The 19354-nt window shown below is 40.7% G+C and overlaps 1 protein-coding gene across 1 annotated transcript in view; it reads left to right on the top strand.

The window, feature by feature from the left end:
• PPWD1 (peptidylprolyl isomerase domain and WD repeat containing 1) overlaps positions 1-19354 on the top strand; it is a 58245-nt gene that overhangs the window by 19399 nt on the left and 19492 nt on the right. Inside the window, exons 6-8 of the mRNA XM_082269100.1 lie at positions 5914-6104; positions 12805-12994; positions 18866-19047. Coding sequence (XP_082125226.1) covers positions 5914-6104; positions 12805-12994; positions 18866-19047 — 563 coding nt within the window. The remainder of the gene's footprint in view (positions 1-5913; positions 6105-12804; positions 12995-18865; positions 19048-19354) is intronic.

The following is a 19354-nucleotide window of genomic DNA, read 5'->3' as shown; positions in this document are numbered from 1 at the left end:
ATGTTAACCCCTTCCTGCCCAGTGTCATTAGTACAGTTATAGTGTAGATTGTTAGCACTGATTACTGTAATGTCAGTGGCAGTTAGTTCCCACAAAGTCTGTCAGTGTCAGATTGTCCGCCATTAATAGTATAAAAAAATAAAAAAAAAATGATTCTAGTATATATCTTATAGTTTGTAAATGCTATAACTTTTACACAAACAAATCAATATACACTTATTGTGATTTCTTTTTTTTACCAAGACATGTGACGGAATAGATTATGGCCAACATTTTTTGAGATTTTTTTTTACTTTTTAAGGTTATGTTTTATAGCTGAAAGTTAAAAAAAATATTGGTTTTGTCTGGGGGGGGGGGGGGGGTGTTCCAAATTTTTTCCTTTTTTTATTTTTTTCGTTTTAATATAAAATAAAAAACCCAGAGGTAATCAGAAAATACCACCAAAAGTAAGCTCTATTTGTGCATAGAAATTTTAATTTAGCTACAGTATTACTTGACCTCGCAATTGTAGTTAAAGTGAAGAAGTGCCTCATAGCAAAAAATGGCCTGGTCATGAAGGGAGTAAAATTTTCCAGAACTGAAGTGGTTATACTTTAACTTTTGTCTTACCACACTTTCCTGAGCAATTAGTCTTTTTTTCTTTCCTACATGTATAACTCTCAAATTAACATATGTATAGAAAATCATTATCGCATTCCATAGTTTTAGTTCTCACTAATCACTGTACAAAGCCTGTAAATCCAATACATCGCCTCCTTGGATATCTCCTTTCAAGTTAGATTTTTCCCCAATGGTTTTTGATTTTACTAATTCCAAAAAAGGGCCCTGGTATCTGAACTTGGATACTGTACGTTGTCAGCCGACAAACACTGTTTCTGCAGTTCTGTCAATGTATTTTCCACAGGGACATTCCAGTACATACAGTACATCAGGAAAGTATTGACAGCGCTTCACTTTTTCTACATTTTATGTTGCAGCCTTATTCCAAAATTGATTAAATTCATTATTTTCCTCAAAATTCTACACACAATGCCCCATAATGACAACGTGAAAGAAGTTTGAAATCTTTGCAAAATTATTTAAAAAAAAAAAAAAAAACGAAAAAAAAAAATCGAATATATATAAGTATTTACATCCTTTGCCATGACACTCAAAATTGAGCTCCCGTGTTTGCTGTTTCCACTGATCATCCTTGAGATGTTTCTAAACCTTGACTGGAGTCCACCTGTGGTAAATTCAGTTGATTGGACATGATTTGGAAAGGCACACACCTGTACATATAAGGTCCCACAGTTACCAGTGCATTTCAGAGCACAAACCTACCCATGAATTCCAAGGAATTGCCTGTAGACCTCTGAGAGAGGATTGTATCGAGGCACAGATCTGGGGAAGGGTACAGAAAATTTTCTGCAGCATTGAAGGTCCCAAGGAGCACAGTGGCCTCCATCATCCGTAAATTGAAGACGTTTGGTACCAACAGGACTCTTTGTAGAGCTGGCCGCCTGGACAATCTGAGAGATCGCGGGAGAAGGCACTCAGTCAGGGAGGTGACTAAGATCCCCATGGTCATTCTGATAGAGCTTGTGTTTCTGTGGAGCGAGGAGAACCTTCCAGAAGAACTATCTCTGCAGCACTCCAATCAATCAGGTCTGTATGGTAGAGTGGCCAGGCGAAAGCCACTCATCAGTAAAAGGCACATGACAGCCTGTCTGGGGTTTGCCAAAAGACACCCTAAGGACACTCCGACCATGAGAAACCAAATTCTCAGAGACATCCTTGATGAAAACCTGCTCCAGAGTGCTCTGAACCTCAGACTGGGGCCAACAGGACAACGACCCTAAGCCCACAGCCAAGATCACAAAGGAGTTGCTATGGGACAACTCTGTGAATGTCCTTGAGTGGACCAGCCAGAGACCAGACTTGAACCTGATTGAACATCTATGGGGAGATCTAAAAATGGCATTGTACCGACTCTCCCCATCCAACCTAAGTGCCGGTTTACACATATGCGATGTCAGACATCGCATCTGATTCACACTGCACTGCTGTGCAAATCACATGCGATGTCTGTGCAATGCAAATTCAGCCATACAGATTGTACATTGCACAGGACCCTTTTTTTGTTCTGCACCAGAATCTGATTGCATGGGTTTTCACACCTATGCGATCCGAATCCTGTCCAAACTGACAGTTCGCACTGCGATATGCAAACTAATCTTGGGGTGTGGTTAACTTTGTATTGACACTCCCCAGCAGTTTGCATATGGCAGTGTGAACTGCCTGCGAGTCGGGTGCGATGCGGGAACCGGCAGTTGACTCACAGGGTTACCACATGAGAGGCCCTGCAAAGAAGAATGGGGAAAAATTGCCCATAAATTGATGTACCAAGCTTGGAGGGGGAGGAGGGGTTTTCTCAGCCAAGCACACTCTTCTGCATGTATGCTTGTGCTAGGGGCAGATGGATTCCGGGATGTTAAATGCTACAATCTACAAGAATCATTTGCCCTTGCTAAAGATGGCAATGACCAGAAATGCTAGGGGGTTGTTTTTTAAAGTGATTTCACAACAAAGTAAAGCATGGAGACCTGGATGGATGACGTCATTTGTGACATAAGGGGTGGGATCTCCGAGTGACGTCAATGGGAGGCCACACCCCTAATAGCTATATGACCAGCTGCATAGCCCGGAGCCGACATAATCACCGGAGACATCGTCGGAGGAGGACTGGAGGAAGAAGACGACCAGAGGGGAGAAGACCAGATGAAGATTTTTTTAATAAACTTCTTAAAACCTCTCCTGGCATTATTTACATACACTGCCTTTTATGGGGTGAATGGGTAGGGGTACAATGTACCCCATACCCATTCACATAGGGAGGGGGTTTGGGATCTGGGGGGCCCCATGTTGACGGCATGTGGCCTGGTATGGTCCGGGGGGTGGGGCTGCGCGCTCATCCCCTCCCCTTTCCTAGCCTGCCGGGCTGCATGCTCAGATAAGGCTCTGGTATGGATTTTGAGGGGGGGCCCCATGCTGTATTTTCGGCATGGGGCTCCCCTCAAAATCCATACCAGACCTTAAGGGCCTGGTTTGAAACCTAGGGTGGACCCCCACGCCAATTTTTTTTTCCCATTTTTTTTTGGCGTGGAGTTCCCCCTCAAGATTCACAGAGCGCAAGTCGCACCACAAGTCGGATCATCCTGATCCGACTTGTGATGCGACTTCCATTCATATCAATGGGCTCTCATAGGGAACCATTGATTTTCAAATGAAAAAAAAAAAATGTATAACGTGGCTTACCGCTGTATAAGCAACGTTAATCAGCATTTAGCAGTGTCAGACGTTTTTACAGCTTGATGCTGCAGCTCCAGAACGCACTGGTCCTGGTTTTTTTTTTTTTTTGCAGTTTAAAAACACCTATGCCACTTGGAGCTCCTAAGAGCCCTGTGTGTGCATGAGGCCATAGAATAACATGAAGGGGCGTTTTTAAGCTGCAAAACAAAATGTCTGACGCTCCTAACAGCAGCTGCAAAAAAATGCCCTGTGTGCATGGGGCCTTATAAGGGCTAGTTGCAATTGAATAGAATGTGCTACAATGAAACCTAACATGCGCACATACCTAGATTGTGCAAGGTCTCGTAAATATTGTACTCTTCTGAAACCTATTACAGTAATTAACATTTAACTGCAAAACTAACATTTGGTAGCCATCCACAAAAACTCTGGACCAGCTAGGGGAGGGCTGCTGGGGATAACCTTCTAACACTCAAAATCAGACAGACAGACTAGGGAAACAATACTTTGTTAGTGAAAAGAAAAAAACCGAACAAGGGGGAAAAAAAAGTTAAATCCATACAGAGTCCAGTGGCTTGGGGAGCGAACATACGCTGAAAAAACGCACGATGGTATGAGGAACTTGATCTCCGGTGTGGGGGATGAAAAATAACTATGGGGAGAGAGAATAAAGCAAAAGGTTACTAAACACCTACCTGACGGAGGCTTGAGATAAGCAAAGTACTATAGTGATAATGGAGTCTGGTGGTTGTTCTTGGTAATGCCTCTTCTACCATGAGGACTGGGAAAGAAGGGTTTGGGTGGCGGGTTTAAAATAGCAGTGTAGGCATCAGCCAAATGGAGGGGGCTCCCGATCTGTTCTCCTCACGCCATGCTGTTCTAGACCACGCCTCCCAGGTTTTTTGTTTTTATAGAATCCATTTTAATATTCTGTTTATCACATCCATTCTTACTTTGCTTTCCTGCCATAAAACCATGAAAGGGAGAATTGGCTGGTTGTTGGGGACAACCCAGACAGTTCTTCTTTTAAGTGGGGTACCCTATGTCTCAATGATGTCAAAACTTGTTTACAGGCTGTGGAGCCAGTTTATTTTAAAAGATCCCATATGATGTAAGTAGGTCCATATGTTTTACACAGAAGTGTTCTAGAGACTCAGTGATCTCTATATGGAATAGATTGTGGTGTTTTGTACATGAAGCTGAACATATAAGAGTAGCAGGAGGGCATTTTCTGCTGTACAGGCTGTATTACAGCTGTTCAGTAGTAACAATTTGTGGTGAAGATGCCTGCCAGATGGAAGACTGTGTGGGTATGGAAGTGATTTTCACTGCTTCTAACAAAGTCAACCTGTGCATTGCTACATATAATCTGTAATCTGGCCATTTTACTTTTGGACCCTATGTATACCCAAACAATGAACTTCTTATTTGCTCCCTTTTGGTCTGTAAAATATAATGTTGAAAGCATGTTTTGTCTGTAATTTAGAGTGCTCCTGTCCAAACTCCCTGTGTTATCACAAGGAACTTGATTAGTCTTCTTGGCTCTCATCTTGGACATCAGGTAAATTAATGCCTATGTTGTGGGCGTGGGAAGAAGAGGTGTGCGATGCAGGAGTTTAGCAAAAGAAAACATGGGAAGTCTGATGCTGTTGTGTTGTGCCAAAATGCTGTGTGTTGTCAGCCCACAACAGAGCTTGGAAGCGGAGTACATTTTGGCACGTCAACACATCATTTTCTGTCCTTCTTTTTTTTTTTTTTTTTTCAAATATTTCATTTAAATAAAGGTAGTAACAGCAGAAGATAAGTGAAACCTCCATTGCACAAAGTCATCCACATAAGTCAAAACAAACAGAATCGAAACAAAACCATCATAGACGTATAATGCCAACATCATCTGTCAATTAGAAGCATAAGTATCATGAATGTCACCAACATAAGTGTGGGACTACCGTGAGTCCCTGATCAGAGAAAAAAGCAAGCCATAGCTCGTTCCCAAGTTATCGGGGAGCCTGTAATAACACATCAAAGAAAAGTGGCAGATTATGGCAAAGAAGGCCTCGTCGTGGATCTCAGTTTTTTGGCACATAGATCTGCTGAGACACTGAGGAAGAAAGTGAGGAAATAAAGAAAAGGCAGAGTAGGGTGGAAGGGCAGGGAGGGGAGTAAGTGAGGTACCATTCCGTGCCGGGCAGGGACACCTCCATGAATCTCCCAAGGCTCAAGAGCAGCATCAGGGATTTCCCCCTATAAGAGAGGATGAACACATTCCAGTAACCCCATACTTTCTCGTATTTTTCACGTCTGTGTAGCGCCGTAAGGGTCAGGTCCTCCATCTTATTGATCTCTTTCAGCTTACGCATACAGTCCCTAATGTTAGGTGTCTGCGAGGTTTTCCAGTACAACAGAATTTCTGTCCTTGTTTTAAGGGGTAAAACATTGGGAAATGTGCATGTATTGCAGAGATGCCCTTTTATTATTTTTTTATTTTGTCCCTGGCATACATTTTAAAATGAGGACTTGACGCATTACATTTCTGTAACCAACATTGTGCTGGACTTTATTAGATTTGCAGGTACAGTAGATACATTGATTCCATCCTTGATTGTGATCTTCTCTTAACAGATGTTTACAGAGTTGCAGCAGATGAGACAACAGTTACCAGACATGGAGTTTGGGAGGCGCATGGCTGTAGAGAGGGAGTTGGAGAAAGTGGATGCCATTAAACTAATGAACATCATTTTCGATGAGACGGGACATTTTGTTTTGTATGGGACAATGCTTGGTATTAAAGTGATTAATGTAGAAACAAACAGGTGAGTTGTAATGTAGAAAGGGACTAATAACATTTTTTTAGAAACTTGTTTTTTTCCCATTCTCTGCTTTCTTAAGGTGAAAATGCTGTACTCCGGTCTTTGGTGCAGGAAATGATTACCTGCTTTGGTATAAAACACAATATGTATGATTCCTAGCTGTGCCAAAACTATTACCAGGACCAGAGACAAGTGAGCTCAGAACGGATGTCGGGTACAGGAAATATAAGAAGATGATTTTATTCTTAAGGGTTGATAGGGTTTAGAGGGCAGAAGAAATGCAGCACCAAGAATGTTTAACAAGGTGTTGGGTTCAGTTATGGGGGGGGTTGTTGAAGACTTCAGGTATTCTCATTGTGGGTTATCTGGACAATCTGCTGCTCAGGCAGCAATCAACTCAGAAAATTACATCCAACTGAACTGTAGAGCTCTGCAGTGAAACTGGGCATAGGGGACCACATCAATTGACTGCAGTAGATGCCCTGGGTGACTCCTTGGGATCAGTTTTACCTGTTCTTTAGGTTCAGAATACTTTAACAATCCCAAAGGGAAATTATTGCGATACAGCTACATTGAACAAAGACAACACGAGATCTCAATAATGAACAAAACAAAGCACAATGACACAACATAATTACCAATAACTGCAATTGGTACAAATAAATACTATACTGTAATAAAACCCCCATACTATTAAAATACAACATAGAATAAATAACAGATTGAAAATGAAATATCAAACTACCAGAATGTAAATCCGCTTTCTCTAACATTTTCTCAAATAATTAATGTAATACCAACATACTATAAATACTATATAAAAATCCGGATCAAAAACCAGATTAAATCTTCACATTAGCCCTCACGGAGAAGTCTACAATTTGATAAACGCTGGCAAAAAAATATTTCCTGTGCCGCTCTGTGGTGTATCATGGTTGTAACAATCCGTCCCTGATCAATGCCCCCCACTGCAGTATCCTCCTTGCTTACTACAATAGATAAGAATGGAGGGCATTCTGGTGATTCTAATGGCACCTGCATGGACAAGAAGAATATAGTATACAGACATTGTTGGTCTTTTGACAGACAAACTATGGGCTCTTCCAGATCGATCAGATTTACTTTCACTGGGTCCAATCTTCTACCCTACTTTACAGTCACTGGCTTTAATGGCATGCCTGTAAAAGCCCAAGTACTGAGGGATATGGATGTTTCTTGGCTTTGCTTCAGTCTGGTGTAAAGATGTTACTGGCTTTGAGTATCGTCACGGCACAGATCTTTGACCTTGGCTGATTGTGTTTCATTCCTTGGTAAAAGCCTTTGTGCAGTGTCACAAGGATTGTTACACCTGTGTGACGTCCTCCCTTTGAACCTCCCCTTCCCATCCTATTTAAGAAAGGTGGTCCTTTTGTTGGCATTACGATAACTCGCAGGAACTCTGAGCTAGCTGCCTGAAAGGAACCTTTCCTGCTTGTTTAGCAGGATAAGGTAGTGTCGAAGCCTTGTTCCTCTTTCTTGCCTAAGGTGGTCTTTTTTTGTGTTTTTTTTTTTTTTTTTTTTTTTTTTTTTTTTCCCTTTTCATTTCACCAATATCTGGACTTTGTGTTGCAATTTTTTTTTTTTTTTTGTCCGAATTCTAAGCATGAGAAGGTGGTTCTATCTTTTTGGATGTTTTGAGCTGTTCGAGTTTATCTGAAGGCTACTGCTTCATTCAGATAGTCCCATTCCCTGTTTGCTTCATCTGAGGATACTTATAGGTGTGTAAAGTGGTTTCTCGATCCACTATCTCTAGGTGGATTCATCAGCTCATTTCCCAGGCCTATAGTATCAAGGGCAAGTTTCCTGCTTTCCACAAAATGTTTCTCTACTTCTGGTCTATTTAGCTTCAAGCTTCCGGTGTTCAAGTTAGGCTGCTATCTAGTCTTCTATTCATGTTTTACTTACCAGCTAGAGGTTTACGCCTCTGCAGGTTTTTACATCTGACTTCTAAAGGTAAAATAGATTTGTTTGACAGTTTTCACAGCTACTAACTAGAGATTAGAAAAGGGGAACAATAAATAGCTTGCTACAACAGGTTCTGTTGGATGAGATAATAAAAAGAATAGCATGGGGTCACTGTGACTTTCTTTGTAAGGGTGCCCCCTTTAGACAGTTGCATGGATGGTGAAAATGCATGCTACCAATATGCCAGTGCTGCAGCTTCTGGATAGGATGAATGGTCATGGTACACTTTTTTTTTTTTTTTTTTTTTTTTTTCCCCCTCTTCCATGTTTTGTTATTGATGAGGGTGTGTAAAAATTCACGTGCATATACTTTTTTTTCTTGTACGCTTGCCAAAACTTGTATTTTAACAGATTTGTGATTATATTTATTGTAAGAACAAGCCACAAAAGGTTTTCATCATTTGAGAACAGTTAATTTCTGCTTTTTATTAAAGCAGTAGTTAACTGCAAAAAAAAAACAATCCCCCTGCAAATGTCATAATGTGCTAGTATACATAGCGCATTTATGAAAGGCTTACCTGAAAACTAAGCCACAGGGCTTCCATTGTTACCCAGTCATCCTTCAGGTTCGCGGGCAGCCACTGTTTTCCTGGCAGAGCCACAATTGCATCACTCCCATGACACGGATCTTTATGGATGGCATGCCGTCCATTTTTACTCCTATATGGGGCAGTATAATTCAATGTTTCAGAATATCAGAAGCTGTGTCCATCAATTAACATCAGAGAAATGGATTTTAGGGCAAGTCAAAAATCCCATTTTTCGGCAGCCGAAATATTGGTGCATCACCACCTACAGGTAAGCCTTATTAATGGTTTACCTGTCGGTTTAAAAAAGAAAAAAGCCTTTACTACCACTTTAAAGTGTGTCACATTTTTTTTTATTTTATATATATATATATATATATATATATATATATATATATATATATATATATAATATAATATAATTTTTTCTGATAATTATACTTCAAAATGTAACCGTACTCTATCATAAAATAGACTGCTTGTGGCCATCAGTCAGGTGTTTATATCCTACAGTGCAAAAGACTACAGTTTTATTGCTTGGGTTAGACCTTTTCAGCCAATGTGTGTTTTTTGTTTTACCCCTCTTTGTTTTAGGACTAAAAGCTATTTTAACCACTTGCCGACCGCCCGCCGCAGATATACTGCAGCAGGCTGGCTTGGCTGTGCAAACTAACATACCGGTACTGCGGTTCGCGGGAGCACGCGCGCGCGCACCTGCCCCCATTAGGTAGTGGGGAAGCCGATCCACGGGGCCGGCGGCTGTGATTGCCGCCGGGCACCCGTGAACGCTCCCCGTAGAGCGAGAATGAAAACACAGCAGACCGTTGTTCTCTCTGGAATGAACACAGAGCGCCTCCTATTTAGGATCACAGGTCTCTGGTTGATTCCACAAGTCCCTCCCCCATACAGTTAGAAAACACCCCCCCTAGGCTCACACTTATCCTTTGATCGCCCCTGGGTTAACCCCTTCCCTGCCAGTGTTGATTACAGTAACTGTACATATTTTTAGCACTGATTACTGTAGTAATGTCACTGGTTCCACCGCAATGTCACAGTCCAGCTAAAAATCGCAGATCGCCGCCATTACTAGAATAAAAATTAAAATGACAAATCTTTACCCTAGTTTGTAGACACAATAACTCTTTTTGCAAACTAATCAAAATACTCTTATTGGGATTTTTTTATTTTATTTTTTTACCAAAAGTATGAAGCCAAATACAAATTGGCCTAAAAGGATGAAAAAAATTCGATGTTTAATTTTTGTGGGGGGGGCGTGTTTATATAGCAAAGTGAAAAAAATATTTATTTATATATATATATATATATATATATATATATATATGTGTGTGTGTGTGTGTGTGTGTGTGTGTGTGTGTGTGTATATATATATATATATATATATATATATATATATATATATATATATATATATATATATATATATATATATATATATATACACAAACCCAATTCCAAAAAAGTTGGGACACTGTACAAATTGTGAGTAAACAAGGAATGGACTAATTTACAAATCTCAAACTTACATTTTATTCACAATATAATATAGATAACATATCAAATGTTGAAAGTGAGACATTTTGAAATGTCATGCCAAATATTGGCTCATTTTGGATTTCATGAGAGCTACACATTCCAAAAAAGTTGGGACAGGTAGCAAAAAGAGGCTGAAAAAGTTAAATGTACATATAAGGAACAGCTGGAGGACCAATTTGCAACTTATTTGGTCAATTGGCAACATGATTGGGTATAAAAAGAGCCTCTCAGAGTGGCAGTGTCTCTCAGAAGTCAAGATAGGCAGAGGATCACCAATTCCCCCAATGCTGCGGCAAAAATTAGTGGAGCAATATCAGAAAGGAGTTTCTCAGAGAAAAATTGCAAAGAGTTTGAAGTTATCATCATCAACAGTGCATAATATCCAAAGATTCCGAGAATCTGGAACAATCTCTGTGCGTAAGGGTCAAGGCCAAAAAACCATACTGGATGCCCGTGATCTTCGGGCCCTTAGACGGCACTGCATCACATACAGGAATGCTGCTGTAATGGAAATCACAACATGGGCTCGGGAATACTTCCAGAAAACATTGTCGGTGAACACAATCCACCATGCCATTTGCCGTTGCCAGCTAAAACTCTATAGGCCAAAAAAGAAGCCAAATCTAAACATGATCCAGAAGCACAGGCATTTTCTCTGGGCCAAGGCTCATTTAAAATGGACTGTGGCAAAGTGGAAAACTGTTCTGTGCTCAGACGAATCAAAATTTGAAGTTCTTTTTGGAAAACTGGGACACCATGTCATCCGGACTAAAGAGGACAAGGACAACCCAAGTTGTTCTTAGCGCTTATTTCAGAAGCCTGCATCTCTGATGGTATGGGGTTGCATGAGTGCGTGTGGCATGGGCAGCTTACACATCTGGAAAGGCACCATTAATGCTGAAAGGTATATCCAAGTTATAGAAAAACATATGCTCCCATCCAGACGTCGTCTCTTTCTGGGAAGACCTTGCGTTTTCCAACATGACAATGACAAACCACATACTGCATCAATTACAACATCATGACTGTGTAGAAGGATCCAGGTACTGAAATGGCCAGCCTGCAGTTCAGATCTTTCACCCATAGAAAAATTTGGCGCATCATAAAGCGGAAGATGCGACACAGAAGACCTAAGACAGTTGAGCAACTAGAAGCCTGTATTAGACAAGAAGGGGACAACATTCCTATTCCTAAACTTGAGCAGCTTGTCTCCTCAGTCCTCAGACATTTTCAGACTGTTCTAAAAAGAAGAGGGGATGCCACACAGTGGTAAACATGGCCTTGTCCCAACTTTTTTGAGATGTGTTGATGCCATGAAATTTAAAATCAATTTATTTTTCCCTTTTAAAAAGATACATTTTCTCAGTTTAAACATTTGATATGTCATCTATGTTTTATTCTGAATAAAATATTGACATTTGAAACTTCCACGTCATTGCATTCTGTTTTTATTCACAATTTGTACAGTGTCCCAACTTTTTTGGAATTGGGTTTGTGTATATATATATATATATATATATATATATATATATATATATATATATATATATATATATATATATATATATATATATGTGTGTAAAACATTTTTTCAAAATTGTCGCTCTTTTTTTGTTAACGCAATAAATAAAAATCGCACAGGTGATCAAATGCCACCAAAAGAAAGCTTTATTTGTGGAAAAAAGGGACTTAAATGTTATTGGGGTACAGCGTCGCACGATTGCGCAATTGTCAGTTAAAGTAATGCAGTGCCGAATTGCAAAAAATGGCTTGGTCAATTGGGTGGAAAACCTTCCGGTCCTTAAGTGGTTAATTGTGTGACTGCTTACCAAGCTTGAGCCATTTATCACAAAGATGAAGGCTGAAGAGAGTTGTTGATTATATATAGCAGAGTTTTTTTATGCTGTGGTACTAAATATTGGTAAAACGTTTTCTGGACTCCAGTAGCTTTGCTGTTTTTGGTTTTCTTTTGTTTTTTTTCAAGATATTTTTTTTTTTTTTTTTTTTTCAGCAGTCTTAAAACATGAAAATCACTTTGAACAGCATGTAGCCCCAGTAATTTAATGTTGAGAGCCTGTTTTTTTTTCACTATATAGACTTTACAGAATCTAAAGCATAAGCGCTTCCTACAATTTAGTCATCTCAGCTACTGTCTTTATTTCCAATCTTGACCATATTCAAAGAGCACACATAGTTAATTGGGCAATTAAATATGAGAGCTTTTCAGTGACTGCAGTTACAGAACTTGTTTTAAATATATTTTCCTTGCCAGCTTCAAAGTTGAAAATTAACTTGATTTTTTTCCCTTTTGCCGTACACTACAAAGCAAGTCAAGGCTCTCTTTCTTCCTGGCAACAGTTGAAGCCCCAAGGAGCATAAAACAGTATATTAGCATTAGGAAAAGATCCATGTGTTCTTTACAAGGGGAAACACAGTATATTGCCAGAGGCCAGACATTAAGAGTATCCTGAGACTTCCTGAGCAACGTGTAATGTTCATTATTCAGGGATTAGCTGGGGATTAGTTTGTGCTACTGTAGAATCACTTTCATTTTTCTGAGTCAGCAGAGGGTGAGGCCTTTCTGTCTCCACTATAACAATCTCTTTACTTCTAATGCAGGTGTGTGCGGATCCTTGGCAAGCAGGAAAACATCAGGGCGATGCAGCTTGCGCTGTTCCAGGGGGCTGCTAAAAAGCACCGCGCTGCTACCACTATAGAGATGAAGGCTTCAGATAATCCCGCCCTTCTGAATATCCAGCCTGATCCCACCATCGTATGCACCTCCTTCAAAAAGAATCGCTTTTACATGGTTGGTGTAATCATCATAATAAACCTTTATCTACTCTGATGTATTTAAAAGCCATTGTAGCGCTTGGATAAAACGTCCATCATCTCAGCTTTTGAGATCATCTGCAGCTCAATCACAAGGGGGTGAAATAATCACCAGCTCACATTCAATTATGTCAAACTATTGGGGATCAAGCCAACATTACAAAGAAAACTTTAAGTACGTGTTTACTACACCAGTGCTTGACGCTAGTTTCCTTTTTGCCTTGCCAAAAAAAAAAAAAAAAAAAAAAAGTAAAGTGCTTACATATAGCATGCAAAATTCAGTCAAGTGTTTTGGTTTTTCCATTAAATATGGGGAATGCATGAGGTGAATGTCACAAGAAATGATTCTTGGAATCTTCAGGAACTGCTGATCCTTGAGATATTCATGCTTTAGTCTGTAGGACAGACCTTTTAAACTGGGGTTTTTGTGGGACACATGCTGCCCTTTTGCTCCTCCTTTGCAGTCCTCAGTGATTTGAAGGATAAAAAAACACACACACCTAGCTGTTCTCCAATTGACAAGTTACACTTCCTTACTAAGTGTTACCAAACCCAGGAGCCTACATTCAATATATCTGGTCTCCCACAGTACACAGAACATGGAAATGCAATTATTTTAGTAAATATAAACTGCTAAATTCCTTTTCTCATCAGCAGTATATAGCAGTCTTGTGACTTCTATCAGTGTCTGACCGAGCACTGGTTAAAGATTGTAGTCGTTTTTATTCTCCTCTGACTGTCCTTTGAGGCTGCATGACCCCTGACCCTCTGTCTGTACAGTGCTGATTGGCCCTGTGTCAATCACATGCACCCTCCCTCCCAAAAAAAAAAAAAAAAAAACTCTCTAGCAATACACACCAAACTGAGCATGTGCAGAGTGCCCCCAGAGCTCTGTTACATCAGCAGATGGATTGGGGACAGTAAAAGAAGGGGAGGATCAGAGAAAACGGGATGAAGCAACCTTTTTACACAATGCGCAGGAGTTACTGCTTAGGTTCCTCCAATGAGTATAACCAGCATGCTTTACTTCATATACAGACTGATTTTACTGTTGTGGGTTTAGTAACACTTTTTAATTTTACAGTTAAATTATTCAGGAAATGTTTTGTCGCCTTTTTCTCAGAATAAACTATGTAAGTTGCAATTTTTACTATAGTCCCCAATTGTCGTGGTGTTTTTTTTCTCTGCAATTAAGTAGGTGCAGCCTTTAGTATATATAATTTGTCCCACAGAAGACATAATGTGGCTTCCAAATTCAGTCAACTGTTTGTCATACCTTCTATAGAAGTTACAGAAAGGAGGATGAAGGGAATTGGTCAGACTTATGTCAGATAACTGGAATCTCTGTACACCAGTGGTGTGATGGAGGGCTTCTCTCTGTTGACCCTTGTGATTTCAGGCCACAGCAGTAAAAAACCTTTCCAGTTTCTTCACCTGTCCACTAAAAACTGAAAGAATTTGACATGCAGATGGTGGGTTCAGAATTTTGGTTGTAGCTTGGATCCATGTATCCTTCCGGTCTTGGTGAGAGGCTCAGGCTGATGGAGTAATGATGCAATTAGGTGAACCTGCATCAAAATACTACAGGACCATTTCCAGCATCTTTTAAAATGTGAGCCATGAAACATTCATAAGACAAAATGAATATTCCTTAGTATTTTATATAGATGTACCTAATAAGGTAGCTATGGAGTGCGCAGCTGCCAAGCTATTTTGTAGATGCAAGTTATTACGACTTGTTTTCTTTTTATTCATCAGCAGCCTTTGTATGTGAATGACATTTTTGTGTTTCCTGATATCCTGCAGGTGTTTTATTAGTCCCCTCCTCCTCCGTGACAGTCAACAAAGAATCTGCGTGGGACAGGAAATAAAAAATGAAAAGGCTTCACCCACTCTCAGATCCTAAGTGTTGTCCTGTCCCTGCCAGGATAGGCTGAGAGAAGATGTCTCGATGGCCCAGGTTTACTATTTTGGTGACCAGGCACTCTTGGCAGAGTCGGAGGTTTTAATACTCATGGCAGACCAGGCCAGTATATTTTCTGATTTGGAAATGCTGAAGATCCTGCCTCAGGTTGGTTTATTCTGGGCATTTGAATAGCCTGGAATGGTTCCCTCTGCCTGCACTGTAGGCACAGGCAAGGGCAGTTTGCAAGATCTGCAGATTGCTGCACCTGGCCTTTGTTTAGAGGAGATGGTGCCTTCCACCTACTCTGTTTTTGCATGGCTGAGGGTATGCCAATTCCTGTGCGTGGAGCACACATTAGAACGATAAGTGGTGTATTCCCTTTATGCCTGGGCATTGCTGGGACTCCTGGTGGCTGAGTATAAGGAAATGGACCCTAAGTGAATGCTCAGCACCTCCTTCCTCACTTCTAGATACTGCTATATACTGCTTGGCAAAAGACTGTGCTCAAATGTCGTCTTTTTTTCTTATGAAATGAAGAGTTTCTGGAACTCACAGGGATTATGTGTTATGAAGCATTAAACCAGAGAACATGTAGAAAATAAATTATTTTATAACATAGTCCTATCTTCCGCATATAATTGCCTACATGTACATTTTAGTTTGAGTTCTTTTAAAGGCTTTTAAAGTGGTTCTCAAGGCAGAAGGTGTTTTTTACCTTAATGCAGCGGGAGCCATTGACATCTACTGCTGTCAATCACAGCCGATGAGGAGGGAGTGAGGGTGGGGCTTGCAACTTTTTTTTTTTTTTTGCCTCAAGAACTCAGGGCATTCAGGTACTAGGGTACCTAAATTACCTTCTGATGAACTCCTCTCCCCTTCAACTGTCTGCAAACATCCAAAGGACTATTCAGATGCTTTAGGCCTTTGGTTGGGTAATCCACTTTCAAAAGTCAGTCCTCCAACCTTCCCCTTTAGGCCTCATTGTGGACACAGCCCAGGCCAAAGTGTTTCTTCCAAAAAAAAACAAAATTCCGTAAGATCTCTTGCTTAGATTTTAAGATCCTCTGATTTTTTGTGAGGGTTCTGGGCCTCATGGTATCCTTATTTGAGGCCATACCCTTCACTCAGTTGCATTCAAGGTGTCTCTTGTTGGCCTGGAAAATGCACACTCCTTCTCTCAACCTCCTGTATGAACCTCCCCAGCCAAGCAAGGGCCTCCCTAGCTTGGTGATTTCCAATCCAGCCTTGACAATGTGGAAGTTGTTTCTACCACACTATGGAAAGTAATAACAGATGCCAGCCTCACAGGCTAGGGAAGAGTGTTCTGGTCTCTCATATTTCAGGGAATTTGGTCGCCAAAGGAAACTAAACCCCCTACCAAATCCTTTTTAGCTCAGAGCAATAATGACTAGCTCTGAATCACTGAAACCCCCCCCCCCCCCCCCCCATGCAATGTCACCTGATCAGGGTACAATCGAACAACACCATGGCTGTCTCCTATCTCAACCATCAAGGGGGTGCCAGGAGTCATTGGCACTGGCATTGCATGCTCTTGATAATTGCTTGTACAAAGAAATGTTGCTCATGCTGTATAGTCCCCAAGGTGCCACATCCCCAAAATGGAAATCACAACCAAAAAAGGTTCCCCTTGGGTGGGACTTTTAAGGCACCAAATTTAGACGACAAATAAAGTAGGTAAAATGTAAGAAACTTTATTAACTTATACAAAAGAAGAAAAACAATAGGCAAGCTGTAAAATACTCCACATGAACCAGTGCAATTTGGACCACTGAACCCCCGGGTTTGACCCGACGCGTTTCGGAGTGTGAATTAACTCCTTCCTCAGGGGTGCCCTTGGAGGGTGGTCTGTAGATAGTTGTCATATAACAATTAATTATCACATATTGCAAAAAACATACAATGCATTAAGGGTTTAACATGTGTAATCTACTTACATAGTTCACTGAAATGGGAGGTATAGATAGCCTGCCTCAGGGTTAAAAGCAAAGGGTAAGCATGCCAACGTTGTCCACTAGGGGTGCCTTCTGGTTATCCTAGAGAGTCTAGGGGTCTTGGATGAACTCCTGGATCCAGGTGGTCAGCAACTGCCCGCTGGCTAGTCTCGGTCAGAGGCTAGATGGGAGCAGCTGAAACCTATTCACAGCAGTTCTGCTGAACAAAAATTCGAGCAATTAATCAAAATGTATGCTCAAGCAGAAATAGAAAAATATGTATCAAAGAGTGCCCTAAAGATAGCTCAAAAACGTCCATGAAAGCAGACAGCCATCAGTGTTATAGGGTACATGGAAAACATAATGTAAGGGAATAAATGCTAGACTGTAATGTCAAACGCATAGAAAAAATCCCATATGGTCAAAAAGCTTGCAACATTGTGACAACGTCTGCTTTCATGGACGTTTTTGAGCTATCTTTAGGGCACTCTTTGATACATATTTTTCTATTTCTGCTTGAGCATACATTTTGATTAATTGCTCGAATTTTTGTTCAGCAGAACTGCTGTGAATAGGTTTCAGCTGCTCCCATCTAGCCTCTGACCGAGACTAGCCAGCGGGCAGTTGCTGACCACCTGGATCCAGGAGTTCATCCAAGACCCCTAGACTCTCTAGGATAACCAGAAGGCACCCCTAGTGGACAACGTTGGCATGCTTACCCTTTGCTTTTAACCCTGAGGCAGGCTATCTATACCTCCCATTTCAGTGAACTATGTAAGTAGATTACACATGTTAAACCCTTAATGCATTGTATGTTTTTTGCAATATGTGATAATTAATTGTTATATGATAACTATCTACAGACCACCCTCCAAGGGCATCCCTGAGGAAGGAGTTAATTCACACTCCGAAACGCGTCGGGTCAAACCCGGGGGTTCAGTGGTCCAAGTTGCACTGGTTCATGTGGAGTATTTTACAGCTTGTCTATTGTTTTTATTCTTTTGTATAAGTTAATAAAGTTTCTTACATTTTACCTACTTTATTTGTCGTCTAAATTTGGTGCCTTAAAAGTCCCACCCAAGGGGAACCTTTTTTTGGTTTTGATAATTGCTTGGACCCCATTTAAGTTTTATGTGTCTTTCCTCCTTTGCAAATCCTACCTCTACTGCTCCATAAAATTGAGCAAGAGAAGAAACCAAGGATTCTCATTGCTCTAAACTGGACCAAGAGAATCTCAGTCACTAGCTTTAACATCATGGTTGTTGAAATACAGGTCTTGAGGGACAGGGGTTCCTCAAATTCTGTCATTACCACATTGCTCAAAGTCAGAAAGGCCATTTTCTGACTTTAAGCAATGTGGGAATAACAGAAAAATGTACTATCATGCCTGGAAATCCTTCTTTGCCTGATGTGAACACCATTTCATTTTAATTTCATTCAACCATCTGCTCTTCAGTTTATACCTTCTCCATGTTCTAAGAGGTGGATGTGCAAGCTACGGTGCTTCGGTAGCTTTTGGCCACATGGTTCTTGCAGCAGCACTCGAGTTAGGTCTGTTGGGCCTGTTTGCACCGTTCTGTTTGACTTGTTGCCCTCCCTTATTATTCGTTGCTTGGGACGTCCCAGACTCTATGAATATCTAGCCCATGCCCTGTACGGTCCGATTTTAAGATGAAATTAATTTTGACTCTCCTGAAAATTCCGTGTCTTGGAGTACAGTACAGAACATAGATCACCCTCCCCTCTTTTCCTGTTCCACTTTTCATTGCTTGCTAAAAAAAAAAAAAACTGAGCATGTGCAAAGTGAGAAGTTTTTATAAGGGTACACCCGGGGGGGAAGGGGGGTATATAGCAAAGGTTAGGCAGTGTTCAATCACCTGAGGTTAGCTTATAACCCAAGGTCTATAAATATCCAGCCTGTGTCCTTTTTGTATGGTGTGAGCATTGGTGTCTGGGCAAAACTGTAAACTAAAGGTTTTTCTGATTTCAGTTTACCAAGCGAGAGCCAGAGGACACAAAAAGTGCTGAATCGGACAGAGATGTTTTCAATGAGAAGCCTTCAAAGGAAGAAGTTATGGCTGCCACGCAGGCCGAGGGGCCAAAACGTGTTTCTGACAGTGCCATCATCCACACAAGCATGGGAGATATTCATGTCAAACTGTTTCCTGTCGAGTATGTGATTCAAATCAAATATATTTTACTTACTGAACATTTTAATCAGTTAGGCCATTTTGTCTACCTAGCTCACAAAGGTTTCTACATTTGGCAGTCATGAATACACCATTTCTCCCTGTCTGTATTTGATGACACATTACACTCATATGTGCATGACTACTGGAACCACTCAACCATTTAGTGCTTACTGAAAATGTAGTGCCCAGAGATTCTGAACAAAATGTGCATGATTTCTGCCAGTGAACGGGTTGTTCATGTTTGGTGCATGGTAGGAAATTACCAGGGTGTTTCTTTAGGGTTGGCA

Source organism: Pelophylax lessonae (genome assembly GCF_965119305.1).
Source record: "Pelophylax lessonae genome assembly, chromosome: 1".
NCBI lineage: Eukaryota > Metazoa > Chordata > Amphibia > Anura > Ranidae > Pelophylax > Pelophylax lessonae.
Note: the sequence above shows the minus strand (reverse complement) of the source record. Positions and strands in the feature narration are given on the sequence as shown.